Source organism: Magnolia sinica, chromosome 8 (assembly GCF_029962835.1).
Source record: "Magnolia sinica isolate HGM2019 chromosome 8, MsV1, whole genome shotgun sequence".
NCBI lineage: Eukaryota > Viridiplantae > Streptophyta > Magnoliopsida > Magnoliales > Magnoliaceae > Magnolia > Magnolia sinica.
This window is the reverse complement of record NC_080580.1, coordinates 9,204,628-9,222,649: the sequence shown is the minus strand read 5'-3', so window position 1 is coordinate 9,222,649 and position 18,022 is coordinate 9,204,628. Positions and strand designations below refer to the sequence as shown.

The following is an 18,022-nucleotide window of genomic DNA, read 5'->3' as shown; positions in this document are numbered from 1 at the left end:
GAATTTCTTATGAAAATCATCCATGCCTGAAATGTATATTAATGCCTAAAAGTTGGATAGGCTTGTCCCTAGGTAAGGATTATATTGCCCCAATTTCATAGAAATACAAAATGCTTATTGAATGATAAGAAACACATCTTCACTTCTACAACTCAGATATTCAAGGAGTCTTTTCACGGCAAATCGATTATATTAGAAACTGGACTTGAGTTGGGATTTTTTCATATCCCTCCTTCAATGGCAATGGGTGTATTTATAGGGTGATTAGGCGGCTTCTGGGATAGTGTATCTTGCCGAAATATGTCGAATCCTCACATTTGATAGGATACGCGGTATATACTAAGAGGGTCCGTATTTAAACAGTGGTCTCTTTCCAAAAGTATCTCTGATTCTATCTGGTCAGCGTAATTTTCAGTTATGATCTCTTGGAATTTCTCTTTTCTTGGCACAAGGCGGGATTCTATCTAGGTATCCTGCTTCTCATGTCAGGCTCGACAGGTGAGTCAATCGACTTGACAGGCCAGTCACACTGCGGAACTTTGCCCTTAAGCTTCAGCTAGGTGTTGATCCTCCGAGGTTGGCTCATCTCATAGTTAATGCATCTATATCTTAGGGAATTCATCCTTGTAATTCTTAGATGGTTTAGTTCCTAGACACCACTTATGATCGGTCACATGTCTGGTAAAGCAGGTCAGTTCGGTTTTCCCCATAACAGTTGATAAACACTCATGATGTGTGAGGCCCACCATAATATATATGGTACATTACTTCCAATGTTGTACTAGAAATTAAAATTCAAGGTTGGCCTCTACACAGCAACATTTCATGGATGGAAGATGGAGAACCTTCGGGGCATCAGCCAGAAGAGTATGAGCTTTATAATTGATGTCAGGGCGGGACCCAGCAAGCACAACTGTCCTCCCACCATACCAGCTAATAAATAGTATCATTTTTTAGTGGAGGTTATTATACAAGAGTTATGCATGGCATGCATGCCCAACATAGTCACACCACTGTAAAAGTTGGATGTCCCAAAAAATCAGACTTCCGCAACCATCATATAGACCACCATGTAAATTTAAAGATTTTTTTTAGAGATAGTCTATTATTTTCATGTTTTGTAATGGTGTGGCCCACCTAATGATTGAATAGGCGGCTGATAATCTTGGCAGACTCAATGCATGGGTTGGATGGCATATGAACAAAATGGTGGTACCCATGCAAGCAATAGTGTATAAAGGTGAATATTCATGTGGAACCAGCCTCTAATTTTAAAGACAGCTGATTAGGTGAGACCCTGTCCTCACCCAAGATGGTACGGACCTTACTCTGGTGCCCACCTTGATCTATGTATTCGATATCCACGCCGTTCATTCATTTTTCCATATCATTTTAGGAAACATATCCAATTATCAGGTGGACCAAACCACAGGAAACAGTGGTGATTGAACACCCTACCATTTAAAATTTATCAGGGTGCACCTTAATGTTTCAGTAGTGTTCATTTGCCATCCAATCTGTTGATAAGGTCACATAAGCATGGATGAAAGGAGGAATAAAAAAAAATAAAAAAATAAAAAAACAAATATCAGCTTGATCTAAAACTTTCGTGGCCCATTAATGGTCAATCACCACTGTTTCCTATAGTGTGGTCCATTTGATAAGTGGATCTTCTTCATTTTTGGATTAGTGCCCTAAAATGATCTCTAAAAACGGATGGATGGCGTGGATACATAATACATACATCAAGGTGGCCCCACGGTATGGGCCACACCCTCTTGGTTGAGTCCACCTGTTCCCAATTTTAAAACCTCTGGCAAATTTTAGTAATAGAAACACAGTTTCTGCAAATGAGAAAAATCGTGCCTCACTACCCCTGTCGGGAGCGGATTGCCTGTGACCGGGGCATAGAAATATCTCAATGCCCGGGGTTGTTTGGGGTTCGCATAGATGTTTGTGACAAATCCACTCCAGCCATCTGTTTTGAAAGATCTCAATAGGACGGGATTCTAAAAATATGGAAGATCCAAAACTCAGGTGGGCCACAACAACAAAACAGTAGAAACACAACGTCCACCATTTAAACCTTCCTAAAGCTGAACATGATGTTTATATTCCATCAAAACCGTTCAGAGAATTATTAACACTCAGATGAACTGTAGGAACAAATATCATCCTGATATAAAACTTACGTCACTGCCAGGCGTTCAATCCCCACGTTTTCGTGTGGTGTGGCCTACATGAGTTTCGATCTTCCTGATTTTTAGAATACTGTACCATTGTGGTCTTTCAAAACAGATAGACGGAGTGGATTTGTCAAGAACATCTCTAATAGCCCCCACACAGCTCCGGGCACAGAGATATTTCAGTTAACGAGGTCACAGGCAATCCGCTCCCCTTTTCCAGACGGATTAGGGGTCTCACCTAAGATGGTGCAGCCCTTACCGTGGGGCCCACCTTATGTGTGTATTCTGTATCCACCCCGTCCATCCGTTTTTCCATATTCTAGGAAACAGTGGTGATTGAACATTAATGGTCCACAAAAGTTTTGGAGAAAGTTGATATTTGTGTGGTCTCTTCATTCATATCTTTGTGACCTTATCAACAGATTGGATGGCAAATAAGCATTCTGGTAGCCGCATGAAGTTTTTAACAGTGGGGATTCATTCATGACTATTCCCTGTGGTTTGGTCCACCTAAAATTTGGATCTGCTTCATTTTTGGAACCATACCCTAAAATATGCTACAAAAATGGATGGACGTAAGGCACATACATCAAAGTGGGCTTATCCTTTGTTGGATGTTATAATGATTAATATAATTTCTGTATAACGTGGAAATCGAAATTACAAATAAATCTGAAATATGGACAGGCTGAAGCACATTTGAAACGCTGTCCTTAAAGCGTTATTTGCCCCTGCTCAAGTGAATTGAGTATGCTGATAGGTTACAGATAAAGTACTTCTAGGATACGATGAGCCTAGTGTGGGTCTGCGTTCAGCAAACACGAAGGCCCACCTATTGGAACTCTATTACACTTAGACTGACAAAAATACAATAAAGAAAAAATCCTAGAAGAAAAAAAAAAAGAATAAAAAAAAGAAAAAGAAAATTGTGATTTAGACTATTTTACTGGTCAAGTTTTCAGCCACTGGTTTAGTTGAACCATTCTAGACCACACCGTTGGTCTGTTCTTCTTGCAAAGGTTTAACCGTTGCTTTCTTGCTAGAATTACTAGAATATAGAGAGAGGAGTAGTGAGCTGTCTCAATTAGTATGGTAGTGCTGGATTGGGTTGTGAGATGGTTTAAAAACCCATCCAAGCCCTCCTTTTATAGGCTATGGTGGCTGGGGGTTATGGTCTAGGGAATTAAATCTAATGACCATTTTGTAGTTGTTGGAAAAAACTAGCCGTTTTATGGCTGTTTTCTGACTGTTGTGCGTGGCCATTAATCTGGTGCATGCTGACTGTTGTGAGACAGCAGCTATCCATTTTCTAGCTGTTGGGCTAGCCATGCAGCAGTTTCTTCATAACTCCTGCAATCAAGTCCATAGTTGTTACACATTTGTGCAATAGTTATATTTCCAGCCTCTATATATTCAGAGGAACTCTCATTCAGTCCTCTAGATTTTCGTCCAGTCATCTATCTGCCTTAGCCACTTAGTCGCACCGCGACTCGCACACGTCTCGCTTCGGTTCGCTCAAGGTCGAGAAGGAGCGACCCTCTGCGACATGATGTGGACATGCGAAGTGCGCCACTAGCGCCTCTACAGCCACACTGCCTCACATGCCCATGCCCTCGCACCGAACCCGTGACCGAGACCAAACCCGTGCCCAAGTGCTACGCACTGGAAACACGCAAGGTCTATAGTCCTTGACTAGGTAAGTAAATATTATAACACTCCACTTTTTTCATTTAAACCACTTTTTCTTCTCTTCCCTTTCCTATGTGAGAATATTCTTAAAAACCTCCCAAAATGTGTTTTTCAAACACTTTATATATTATATCATATTTATTTTAAAATATATATTTTATATAAAAATCAACATTTTTTTTTTTTTGTAACATCCTTAGGTATCCACCCGAACCGCACCCTCACCTAATCCGCTCCATCCATGCTACAATCACGAATCTATGTAGGAAAAAAGAAAGAAAAGCTGCAGCTTTCTTGTAAATGAGAGAGAGAGAGAGAGAGAGAGAGAGAGAGAGAGGAAAAACCAAAAAAGAAAAAGAACTAAAATAATAATAATAATAATAATTTCCAAAAGAAGATTTCCAGCTAGAATCAATTTATTAGTCTGAACTAATTAATTTACAAAAATAGTAAAAGGCTTTGAATATTACCGCGAAACATCAACTGATGTAGTTGGGATCCCTTGGCAGATGGCGCTACCACCGATCCACCAACCGTTGGAATCTCTCTCTCCCTCTCTCTCCCTCTCTCTCTCTGCGGTTTCAGATGGGCCAGAAAACATTTGAAAGATAGTAGGTTATTTGCCGGGTTGTTGATTTTGAATGTGTTGTACACACATGCTTGGTTGGCGAGTAAACTCCAGCAGGTCTTTGTACTGAGACGGTGTAAGAAGTTGGATGGTTTTCAAGCCGTCAATCATGGATGACGATCGGATCAACGCCTCCAAGCATTGAACTGATATGGGATCGAACTAGATTTCTGTCTAATGACGCAATTGAAGAAGAAAGCAGACTGTGTATGATAATGCTAACTGCCATCGCAGCATTTTCTTGCTGATCAAAAGGATTTTCAATCTAACAAGCAGTACTAACATCCTACGGTAAGTGAAGTAGCAAACTGCAAGATTATATCTATCCACACAGAGAGAGAAGGCATTCATGCTGTCGGCTTTGTGTGGGATCCACCATGACGTGTTTCTCGCATCCGTCCAACCATCAGATGCATCCCATGAATTTAGTCCCATGCCAAAAATTCAGCCTAATCCATGATTCAGGTGCGTCACACTGGAGAGTAGTTATTATTATTATTATTATTATTATTTTCACAGGCTGAGAAGCACATACCGTTCTATTATGCTGCTTCCAGCCAATCAAAATCACGCCTTTTTTGGTCCGTCATCTCCGTGATGGACATTCTGGATCTGGCTCGAAAGGAGGGTCAGAAAGTTCGACCCTCGGCTGAAAAACAAGCCTTAGAGCCCACCATGGGTTTAAACTTCTTTATTCTCATTATATATAGTTGGAAAGGTTTTGACAAAGCTCTATAGGGCTATAGTTGGTAGCCTTTAACCGATTTTATGAAAAACACCCCTTATTGATCAAATTTAAGTTTGAAGCTAAAACTTACTATAGTAAAATTTGCAGTTTTTTAAAAGGCTTTTTGCATCATTACTTGGATCACTATTTTCATTTTGGAAAAACCAAAAGCCTTGTAGTTCTCTACTCAAAACAAAAAAATTTTAAAAATAAAATAAAATAAATAAAAATTTGAGCCTACTTGGATTTGCGGAGTCCACTGGACAACAATCGTTCTCAGTTGTTTAAATTGCAAAGAAAATCCTGGATCACACGTAATAATCATCAGCCTTATATGCAATTTGTAAAAAATACAAAGTTGACTGTTGTTGAATTAGAAATGAGATTTTCTACTTGCTATCCAAACAGACCCATTTGGCAAATCCACTGGTGAACTGTGCTGGAAAACATAATATTTTCAGTTATCCATGCCAATGCCATGAGCATGGCAAACCTACACAGGCTATCTAACATTTCAACCACCTGAAAATTCCAAGGTGCAAAGAAAATAAAAACAAAACAAAGAACAAAACAAAACAAAAATAAAGAAGTTGGAGAAAAGAGAGATCTTTCGTGGCAACAACAAATGTGTGGGCCCCACAAGGACCGGTTCCAATACAATGATAATGAGGGGTAAGAACCTATTTTGTTCTTACTCTTTTTTGATGAGTTCAATAAGAAAACTTGAAAATTCATCCAGTCAACATGATAATCGTCCACATAATAAGCATGTGGGTTCTTGAAAAAAGGCCTTTTAATTAATATGAAATTTTTGTTGCTGTCATGTTACACTGGTCCAGTCTAATAAATTGTATGACATGCCAGCCACATATAAACTGTAAATAGCGCACCTACCTGCAATGGTCAGGACAACTTATCCAGTGGACCTCACTATGGTGGAGCCCATCCCACAAAGGACAACAGTTAGATGATTAGGACGATTTTATCAGTATGCTATCTAGGCTATGGCCCATCATGATGGTACTCACCTAATGAACTTGCAAAATCCGCACATTAGTGATGGCATGGCCGAGAAGAAAGCTAAAGAAGCAATGTGATTTCAATATGTCTGCAATCCATGAAGGATACACAAAATAATCTTGACAAGAAGGGGGAGAAGGAATGATTGCATCTAAATCCAACAGAATTCGAGATTTGACGCCACACCATTATTAGAACTACAGGGAAAAAAGAAAAAATGTCATCCAAATTCAAACCCATTCTTCATCATTTGAGTAGAACGCCCCTCTCATTCCTTCTTCCCAATCCCATGAGACATGTTGTAGATTCCACGCGCCTGGATAAAAAATGTGGTTAGGGTATGTAGAAGACAGTATTAAGGCCGTGTTTGGATGCAATATTGAACTGAATCCCAATTATCAGTTCAATACCGTGAAATGACCAAATTGCAATCATTAGTTCAATACTCCGAGTTGACTAAATTGTAATTACCCCTCGAAGCAATCATATTGCAAGATTAGGCTCCAAATTGCAACTGCATTACATCCAAGTTGGACTGGAAATTAAAAGTAGCTGTGACTTGATGGCAACTTGGTCACTTCCTCTAACTGAATTGGCAATTCAGTTCAGATGTGTGTCCAAACACACCTTAGGAAAGATGGAAGATTCAGTTTTCTTATAGGGAAAAAAAAAAACTCACTATCATGAACCCAGTGGTAGCCGCCAATGCAAGGGGAATGGCAACTGAGGTGATCTTGTCAAATGGCCCTTTCAGGTACGTGTGCTTGTGAATGCTCTGGAAGAGCTGCTGCTTCTTCAGAAGCCTCTCTCTTGGCACAAATGGTGATTCTGTCATTCTGCACCGTGGAGGAGAAAAATAAAACTAAGTTCATAACTTGAAAAAAAAACGCTAATCTTTTTTCTTTTCTTTTTTGGAAATTGGGGGGGAAATTGCCAATCTCGCTTGAGCATTGGTAAAAAGGTGTGCATGTACAAATTGATTGGTTTATAGAAGTGATAGGACACACACATCCAAACATGGACACCTTTTTATACTCAGTGACAGTCTGATTGCCAGTGGTCGGAAGAATAGCATGGGTGAGGTGCCCGTACATTGATGGAAGTTACGGAAATTTTTCGATCCATTGACTACATGAACATGCTCAATCTAAAAGGAAGGTGCAACCGACTTCTTGGTTTTAGAGTTTAATAAGAGCAACTGTCAAAATAATCAATGGAGATTTAAAAGGAGTCCGCGGCAATTTTCATTCAAGGGGATGCCTTGCATAACCTTTTTTATGACTAAAAATCAGGGTTCACTTTACATAGTGAGAGCGTGGGCCCCCATACAAGCCAGCATTCAGATCTAACAACAACATGCATGGATGGAAGAAATAGAACCTTCAGGGCATTATGAGAAATGGACTAAATCAGCTAGAAGAGTATGGGCTCCATAACTGATGTCAGAACGGGACCCAGCAAGCACAAGTGTCTTCCCATCATTGCAGTTACAGTTAATAAATAGTATCATTTCTAGAGGAGGTTATTCTACAAGGGTTGTGCATGGGCCCAGAGCAGTGTGGGTCTGGCATCCAATCTGTCCAACATAGTCGCACCACCATGAAAGTTGGATGCCCCAAAAATCAGGCTGACTCAACCATCATGTGGGCCACCACATGAAGTTGGAGGTTTTTGGGAGGTAGTCTATTATTTTCTAATGGGTGAGGCCCACCTAGTGATTGGATAGGCCTAATTTTGAGGCATCCGATCATTTTGGTGGGACTCAATGCATGGGTTGGATGGCATATAAACAACATGGTGGTGCCCACACAAGCAGTAGTGTATAAGGTGAATATTCATATGGATTGGGAGGTGGACAACTTTTAAAGATGGGTGAATAACCTGTAGCTTATTATATGAGTACTTGCAGAGGAACCAACCTCTGCCAAATTTTAGTGCTTGAAACACATGCACAATTGAGAAAAATCATGTCTCATTGCCCTTATCCAGACTACAATCAAGAATCCATCTGTGAAAAAAGAGAAGGTGCAGCTTTGACCACCATTATATTGCCCTTATCCAGACTACAATCAAGAATCTATATATGAAAAAGAAAAGCTACAGCTTTGACCACCATGATATTGCAAATCCTTTTATTCCATGCCACCGATAACAACCATAATTCTAAAAATTGGTGGCTCGACTTAAAACTAGGCCATGTCAACTTGAATCGGCCAGAAATCGAGCCAGGTCACTGTGAAACTTGCAGAGAAATCTGACTCGATTCAGACTTAGCTTGGCTCATCGATTCATTGCCTACTCAGTAGACTCGAAGTGCAGGTGGTGTGATTCAAACTCATGACCTCAATTAAGCTGGAAACAACATCTACCAGCTGACTACGGACAGGATCTGTATGTTAAACTGCATATTTATATTATATCTTCATACTATTTTAGGTGTCTATTATTAGCTTAATTAAATCCTAGTTTAATTATTATAGAGTTTTTCCCTATATACACTGACCATACCATGGGACCCCCAAAATACAACCCTTTTTAAAAACTTACTTTTCTGTATTTGCACTTTTTTTGGGTTTTTTTTTTTTAAAAAAAAATTTGGGATGAAAATGCCCCTGCATCGAGACTTGAAACGTTTGGACATGGATTGCGTGCTGAGTAACTCAACACACTATAGCATGTTGAGTAAACTCTCTGGGGCCCACCTTCATGTAGTTGTCTTATGCATGCCGTCCATCCATTTTTCCAACTCATTTTAGGGCATGAGCCCAAAATTGAAGCATATCCAAAGCTCAAGTGGACCAGACCACAGGAAACAGTGGGGATAATAACATCCACCATTGAAACCTTCCTAAGGCCCACAGTGATATTTACTTGTCATCCAACATGTTCATAAGGTCACACAGACCTGTATGAAGGGAAAACATAAACATCAGCTTGATCCAAAACTTCTGCGGCCCCCAGGAAGTTTTCAACGGTAGACATTCAATTCTCACTGTTTCTTGTGGTGTGGTCCACTTGAGCTTTGGATATGCTTCAATTTTAGGCTTATGCCCAAAAATTAGCTAGCAAAACTAATGGACGGTGTGTATAAGACACAAACATCATGGTGGCCCCACAGAGTCTTCACATCACGGTAAAGGGTGGTGAGTGCCTCACTACACGATCTGCATCTGAAATGTTTTCAAATGCAAAACACATTTCACACCTTTTGGGAAGGAAAATGACATCTTCCATGATACTCTCCTCTCTGTTCAGTCTACCCTCTCTGGAAAACTTCCTTCTTTCAACTACTCTTTGACAAGCTCTCCTATGTTCCGACAGCTCTCTCCGGAAGTACTTTCCTTCTTTTACTACTACTCTCCGGCAAACTCTCCTGTGTTTCAACCACTCTCTCTGAAGAGTTTCGTTCAGTGGAAGAAAGTACGCATAATCAAGTGAGAACAAAGTTTTTTATTTTTGTTACAATGTTGTAGGTTTGAAGATATTTTTTAATTTTTTTTTTTGGTGTGTGTGTGTGTGTGTGTGTGTGTGTGTGTGTGTGTGAGAGAGAGAGAGAGAGAGAGAGAGAGAGAGAGAGAGAGCGAGAGTGTGTTGCGTTGTATGTTTGAAAGTTAAATGCAGGAATGTTGTAAAAAATGGAAAACACCTAAAACCTAGACCTTGAATCGAGAATAAACCCTAACCGAGAAATATTCGCTATCAACTGAAAACATTACTTGTGCACCTGTGATTTTTACATTGTTGAGGGTTGGAGGTTTACGGTTTGCAAACAGTACAAATTCGTGATCGCGGACTGAAAAATAAATTGAGCACAATATACAAATTCACGAATGCGAACAGTACAAATTCATTATTCCTCATAGTACAAATTCATGATTGCAAACAAAACAAATTCGCGATCGCGAACAATACTTGTTTTTTTTTCTGTTATTTATTTATTATTTTTCGTTAATAATTTCACTACCATGTATTGCAGTAATGGGAGAGAGAACCAATGAAGCAGGGTGAGGTTGCTCCCATTGTGGAGTACATGCCCATCCAACCATCAGCGAAGTGTTCTCTTCAGTTTGTTAAGCTTCTGAAGACAAATTTTGATAAATGGGAACCTAGGAAAAGAATGTTTGTGAAATCCTGTTTTGGGTATTTGTTAAATCTTCCTTCCAATTTTAAATTTCTCTCTCAACTTATCCACCACCTTTTTTTTCTTTTTTTTTTTGAAAGATAACTTACCCACCACCTTCTCCAAAGGCACATTGATAACCTCCAAATTGACATCCAAGGGGTGTTTGTTTTTTCTATTTTGACCTCATGTTGTTGTTTGGAAGAGAGTGAATTATAAAGGTATTTATGCATTGATTTTCAAAATTGCCTTTTGAAAAACCGATGAGAATGAGTGAAATCTGCAGGTCACACCATGATGTATGTGCCTACTCCACGCCGTCCATCCATTTTACCAGATCATTTTAGGGCATGAGCCAAAAAATGAGGCAGATTATAAGCTAAAGTGGACCACACTGCAGGAAACAAGGGGGATAATGACGTCCACCATTGAAAGGTGAAACCATCTACAGGTCCCACACTGATGTGTATTTGTCATCCAACCTGTTTGTATGGTCACACAGATATCTGTCAAGGGAAAACACAAATATCAGCTTGATCCAAAACTTTTGTGGCCCGCAAGATGCTTTCAATGGTAGACGCGTAACCCCCATGTTTCTTGTGTTGTGGTCCACTTGAGCTTTGGATCTACCTCAATTTTGGGTTCGTGCCATAAAATGAGTTGTTAAAATGGATGGATGATGTGGATCAAACACGTACATCACGGTGGGCCCCACAGATTTTAGAAGTTCCTTCTTGGTATTAGTGTCAAGTCAAATCGAATGTCAATGTATACAGGCAACTGGCTGTATTTCAAAATGTAAATAATGATTATTTATTTACCTATATTTACACTAGTAAATAGAAAATCAAACACCCCAGTAGGGGACCCTTTTTTAGGCTACGGAGATGGACTTCGCCCTGAGAATGGGCCTTAGGATAGGACCCCTTATCAGCCCTAGTCTTGGCAAAAGATATGAAATAGGATTAAGGATAAATATTTTATGCAAGGGTCCAAAGAAACATATATTAGATGCTTTCAGTCCCTTGACAAGCCAGACAAATAGGTGGCATTACTCATGTGTAGAATACATTCTCATAAGAACAAACACACAAAATATGTAATCTAGACTTCATTGAGTTAGTTGATTCTTTAGGAAAATTTTATAAGTACCCCTTAGGGGACTGTGGGGTACCAGTATATGAGGGAAGGGATTTGCACAACAACAAAGGACTCCTGCCCTCCCTACCCATCCATTCTTTCTTCGTAATATAAACTCCGTAAGATCCCATTACCTGTTTTAATGCAATCTCCATACCCATCCTTGCTTTCTTGTAGCTGACCTCAATTCCACATTTATCCCACATTTCGTGCATAATCTCTTTTGGCCTACATCTTAGACGCGCCTAGACACGGCTAACAACAATCTCGCTAATTAACTTACCGGTTGCTTGGCGATGACCTCTTCCATCATAAGGCATGCTACATGTGTGTTCAGGCCTATATGTTTTTATTTTGAAAACCCCATCTTTGTTCACTCTCGCCGCGTGGACCCTCCAACCGCAATTTTCATCAAGACACTTAACAGCGTACCTCCAATTGCATGAAAACAAGACCTTGTATTGGAAATGGTTTCGCATTGCATACTTGCTTAGAAGAATCCGTAGCCGGCTCTTATCCTCAAACATTTGTCCGGTGCCTATTTCATTAGTGTCATCCACTCTATTTGGATGTCCTAATAGATCCACATTGGCATTTGCATCATCATCTAAACCTGCATATTCTTCATTCGTCGGGCATTTAGATGGCACAGACAGCTCAAGCGGTGGAGTATGTCTTAGTGGAGAGGTTACCCTACATGAGAATAGTAAAGTCACTATGAGATAAATGACATTAATTTGTGGGACCGTTGATGCAATCATATAGGGATCCGGTTTCTCACTTTTGTATAGGTGAGGTGGCGTTGGCACATCCCAACCCCAGATCAGTATCCAATGTTAGGGCATGTTCATTTGATAGATTACCATCTTCACTGGCATGTTCGTCATGCTCCTCCTCATGGAAGCCAAATCTACCATCAACGTCTTTGTCGTTGTCGTCACGCTCCTCTCCATGGTAGCCAAATCTAGCATCATCATTAGGAGTGCTCTCTTAGATAACAGCTATATACCTCACTTTCTCTATAAACAATGGTATGCAAAGTTGTGGGTGCTCTGTGTACTAGGAAGAACACCAACATATCTTCATCGTCTATGATATCGGTTGGAGGGAGTGATTGGCATGAGATGCAAGCATAATTGACATTGATTCTAATATCATATTCCCCTGGTGTTGTCTTTGTAATCTTGCGCATTTTAGTTACGAGCTCCAGATATGTAATTTCATTGCTCAAAATAATACATTTTGAAGCCCCACCCTTATACGAGAAATTTTAATTTTTGTATACCCACTCCCCATTATAAAAGCATAAGATTGATTTTGGAGCCATTAACTGCAAATATGGTCATATTACCTGCAAAAAATGGGTTAGAGCCCATATTACCTTTTAAAAAAATTACCTACACAAGAGGGGTATATTTATGCATCAATAGTAAAGCAATGGGTGTTGCGATCGTGAATTTATATTCTCCTTGATCGCTTTTTTCCAGTTCAGGTTTGCAAATTCGTACTGTTCATGATTATGAATCTGAATAGTTCACGACACGAATTTGCACGGTTTGCGATCGCGATTGTGTACTATTTGCAGTCACGAATTTGTATTGTGCTCCATCTGTTTTCAAGTTTTGATTGCGGATTTGTATTGTCCTCAATTTAATTTTTTATGTTTTCAATCGCAAATTTGTACTAACCTTGATCTCACGATTGCTATTTTGTGTCTCCCTTGACTTATTTCTTCAGGTTCGCAATCTATTTTATGTATTGTTCACGATCGCGAATTTGTATAGTCCTCTATCTATTTTTTCACGTATGCAATTGTGATTTTGTACTATCCTCAATCTCTATTTTTCTAAAGTTCATGACCTATTTTTTGTACTGTTTGCGATCATGAATTTGTATTGTCATCGATTGTGAATTTGTATTGTTCACACTGGCAAATTTGTACTAATTTCTGCACCATGGGTTACGCAATCCATGTGCTTGTTTTAAAATAGACACCCTTCAAATTGGACACCAATTAAAAGCAATATTAAATAAGGTTAACAAATGAAGATGAATACACAACTAAAAACCCTTCGAATACCCCCACGAAGCTTGCAAGATACTTCAATTTGGCAGTAAGATTGCCACAGAGGACGAGATTTCTGGTGATTATGGAGGTTTTCCGAAGAGGATATGGTTGGAGGGGTCGTCGATGATCAAGGGCAAAGGATTTTGGAGGTTTTCAAAGACAGGATATTGGGGATGAGCACAACTATAATCCTGAAAAATACTTTTAAGGATTTCCAGGTAAGGGCATTTTCGTCCCTAATATATATATATATATATATATATATATATATATAACCCCAAAAAAGCACATACAAGTGTAGAAAAGTAAGTTTTTTTAAAGGTGTATTTTGGGGGTCCCATGGTACGATGGGTATATATTGTGAGAAAACCTCCCATTATTATATATTGAGTCAAGTTGAATCGAGCCTTCGAGTCAAATCCGACTCGACTGCATATCGAGTTAAGTCAAGTCGAATCAAGTCTTTGAGTCAACCGAGCCAGCTGGAAATCGAGTTGAGTAAAGTCAAATCGAGTCTTCAAGTCAACCCAACCCAATTGCATATCGAGTCAAGTTAGGTCGAATTGAGTCTTCAAGTCAACCCTACCCAATTGGATAGCGAGTCGAGTCAAGTTGAATCGAGTCTTTGAGTCAACCCGACCCGGCTGGATATCGAGTCAAGTTTCAGGTTTTTAAACTATGATAACAAAAGGGAAGCCATGTAACTTGGACATAGGGAAGTGTGTCGGCATTAGATGTGTGGGGCCTTGGAACTCCACATTAACCACACATCCATAGAGGTATTATTGGAAGTGTATCACCATATTGAATGCGATAAGGTATATATGTCTGCATTACATGCCAGGTTGGCACAGGCATTTCATAAAGGCATGCATGGGGCTACCAAACTCTTGTGCAGACTAGCTGTTTCAAAGTTGGAACATGAAAAGAAAATCTTGAAGCATGTTTTAAAGATGTACAAGCAAATTTCCACGGTCTATGCATACATGATTCCTTTGTGAACCATAAGGGGTTTGCTTTTTCAGTAGGAGATGGTATTCATGTCAGGAGATCCTTGTTTCAAATTGGTTTAAGGTGTCCAATGACCAAGTGGTCCAGATGCCTCCTTGTCCAAGAAACCTCTCAAATGACGAAGCGGAGGACATGATCAGGCTGTTGGAAATCCTTCAAAAGTTAGTTGCCATATCCTTCTTCCCTAGATCCATGGGTTTGGAAATGGGAGAAGTCTAGGAATTTCTCAGTCCCGCAAGGTGGCCATGATGCCAAATGTAAGGGAGTCGAAAGATCCAACAGTGGAGCTTTTGGTATCACAGAGGCCCTTCAAGTGTCATAGCATTTGTTTGGTTGGTGGGTAAGACGACGGTGGTCATAGTGGACAACTTGCAGAAAAGAAATATGATAATCCCGATGTATACATTCCGTGTCTTAGTGATGTGGAGCTGGTGAGCCATCTAGCCATACGCTCTATATGCTAAAGTGATTTGGAATCAATTTTTTTATCTTTTCCAATACAATTGGGTTATGTCAGGCTCCATCGGTTTTTTTTTTTTTTAAATAAAATTAATTGCATGGCATGGGGGAGGGATTGGCTACAAAGGGTAAGTGATGGGGTGATTATTGCTTCTAGCAGATTATGGTTAATTAGACTTCAGCAAAATGCAAGACACTTTTGTAATCATTGCCGTTGCCCTGATATGGTGTTGAAGAGGGAAAAATTGGATGTTATTTCATGGGCCTTGGTGCTTAAGGATTTTGCATCCTTTTCACTAGCTTTTGTTGATTCTTGTTGTTCTAGTTTATACCTATTTGTTGCGAGGTTATTTTCCTCCCTCTTTATTATTGGCATTAATTACCAAAGAAGAAGAAGAAGAAGAAGATCGACATGTTTTGATGAGTGCATTAAAATTGAGGACATGCTGATCACTTCCCAACAACGATTCGAAGATTAATATGGGAGATGGAAGATATTGAGAAGATTTGGCCTTGTGAGAAGGTAGAAGAGTCAACAATGTATGTTGATTTGGCTCCAATGACGGGCAAGCCAATCCAATGGTTGGCTCTGCATAAGCAAATCCCAGCAAAGCTGGTGAATAGGAAATACAAATGCAAATCTGATGGTCAGCAAGTTAGTTTCTTCTCTTGTTTCAGTTTTTAGTAGAAGTTTTCTTTTTTTCCCAATTTAGAAATTTGTTTAGAAAGGTAAAGACAACTGGTGTTTCGATTAAAGTAGGAAAATAGATGGTGAGTGGGCTATATGCTACATCATACGTATGGTATAAGACATGATTTTTCAAGGACCTTTTATCCTCTTTTAAATTGCAATCAGTGAAGATTGTGGGTGTGATATTCCCAAAAACTAGTGGCATGATGCCCAGCCCTAGTTCTATACTTTATGATGCCCTAAAACCACTGAAGCCTCATTCAACAACTCTGTATCTTCCTTCATTGCAAGGAGAATTGAGACATTCAAATTGATTTTCCGCTCGAATCTGCTACGGAAGTTTCAGATTCAATCTTCTTCTATTCGAACTCAATTTCCATTTCATACCGTGTCACCCATGGCCCATGGGTGACAGTAAAACATGAGAGGAAGGCCCCAAAAAGCCATGGAACTTTTATTCAGGTTGAAGGACTCAAAAAGGTAGGTGAGGAGAATTCCCAAGGATTACGGGTGCAAAATGAGCCAGGCCAACCCGTCCCCAGCCTAGATCCTTTAGGATGGATTTTGGTTGAGGAAAAACGCCCCCCACATGTTCGACCTGGACATGGGTTTTGAGATCGTGTAACCAATAGGGTCAGGCATAGGCTTAAGAAAGCATAAAGGCTTGAGAGGACAGCTCCAAACCCAGTCACATGCTCAGATAAAGGAAAGTTACATTACTTATCACCCCGTATCCGACTATTTCAAGCCAACACAGGGCTGATATACCTGTATCGTTCATGCACAACACCGGCAAATATCGGGCAATATGTGCCAGTTTCAGACAATACTTTAAACCTCTGTTGCATCAGGTTGGCAGCTAGTGGCAAGCTCTAGACACAGCTTTTACACATGACTCCCGACAATTTAAAATTTCAAGCTAGTAATGATGGAACAGGATTTGTGTAGCCGAACCCAATTAGTTAGGATAAGGCTTAGATGATGATGATGATGATGATGTGGCATGAGTACTTGACTAGCAAGCCAGGCTGGGCCTGGTCCTAAATAATAAGATAGCGAAATGAAGTAGGTCTGGGCCGGAGTATGTAGCTCACGAACATTGGCCTGGCCTGTTCACACACATAACAAGGATACAGGCTTAGATACGAATTATTGGCGAAAAACCGATTTGTAAAGCCGAGCCCAACAGCTGGAATGAGGTTATAATGATGAGTCGTGTTTCCAGGTTGGTCAAAACTAGGGTTTTATAAGTATATAAATAGCCTCAAAAGGAGATGAAACCAATCAACTCTAACAGTATTTAAGATTAGGGTTTGATGAGTATTATTGCTCATGCATTATCTCCATTTCAAAGTCATATCACAAAACAGCAGCGTATAAGCATTTCAAAAAAATGAAAGAATCGAAGCATTTTTCTAATATGAAAATTCAGCAAACATCATGTCTGGAAAAAAAAAAAGAGGAATTGAGGATCCTCAACCCCAGGACATGCATGGTGTGCCAAGGCTCTCGCTGCGTACAAGCGGGTGGCCGTGGGGCCCACAGTTCAGCGATCCAGATTGTTCATCTGATGCAACCCGTCTTGGATGGACTGGCCCCAAAAAAAATGACCTACATGATAGTACGACCCAGTAAAGCAACGGTCCACATTCAACGGAAAATAGTCCCACGACTGGTGGCCAGGATCTTCCATATCTGGGAGATATTTGGGCAATAGTCAATCCAAGGTGAAGACTACAGAATGGATCTCGATCACAGAACCATGGGCCCCACTTGTACAAGCTGAAAACCAGCGTATGGTGGCTTATCCACGGGTCGATGATCATAAGATCGTCTCCGAATAAACCCTAGAAGCTGATTTCACAGTGAAGAAAAAATTTAAATTAGAGCAGACTGAATCTCATCCGTTTGCGATCCAAAGAAGAATCATCCAACGAGAAAACAAAAACGAAAAAAAGAAAATCAGAAAAAATACCTTGATTTTTGCTGGGATGTGAAACGAACGGCTACAAATGCAAGGAGTTTGAGAACTTCGTATAAATGCAAGGAGAACAATACAGCGAATGGGAGGAAACTGGGGGAGAGCAATCGGGAAGAAGGAAATACATCTTTCCCTCCGTCGCGACATAGAAACCAGTGTGTGTCGCTCACCCACTGGAGCCCACATACTGAGATGATCCAATTATTTGAACCGTTAATAATTTTCTAACTGACACAAATAAGATGATACCATATAATCACTCTTCATTGAAGATCTTATCCGTTAATTTTTAGAGTTGAATC

At 39.9% G+C, this 18,022-nt stretch overlaps 1 protein-coding gene across 1 annotated transcript; it reads right to left on the bottom strand.

Annotated features, from left to right (window-relative positions):
- Positions 1-6,300: 6,300 nt before the first annotated feature.
- LOC131252803 (uncharacterized) lies at positions 6,301-17,877 on the bottom strand. Its single transcript, XM_058253521.1, has 3 exons — positions 17,715-17,877; positions 6,930-7,086; positions 6,301-6,566 (listed from the first exon to the last, which is right to left on the bottom strand). Exons 2-3 carry the CDS (start codon positions 7,083-7,085, stop codon positions 6,519-6,521), a joined length of 204 nt encoding a protein of 67 aa, XP_058109504.1. The 5' UTR covers position 7,086; positions 17,715-17,877; the 3' UTR covers positions 6,301-6,518.
- Positions 17,878-18,022: the final 145 nt, after the last annotated feature.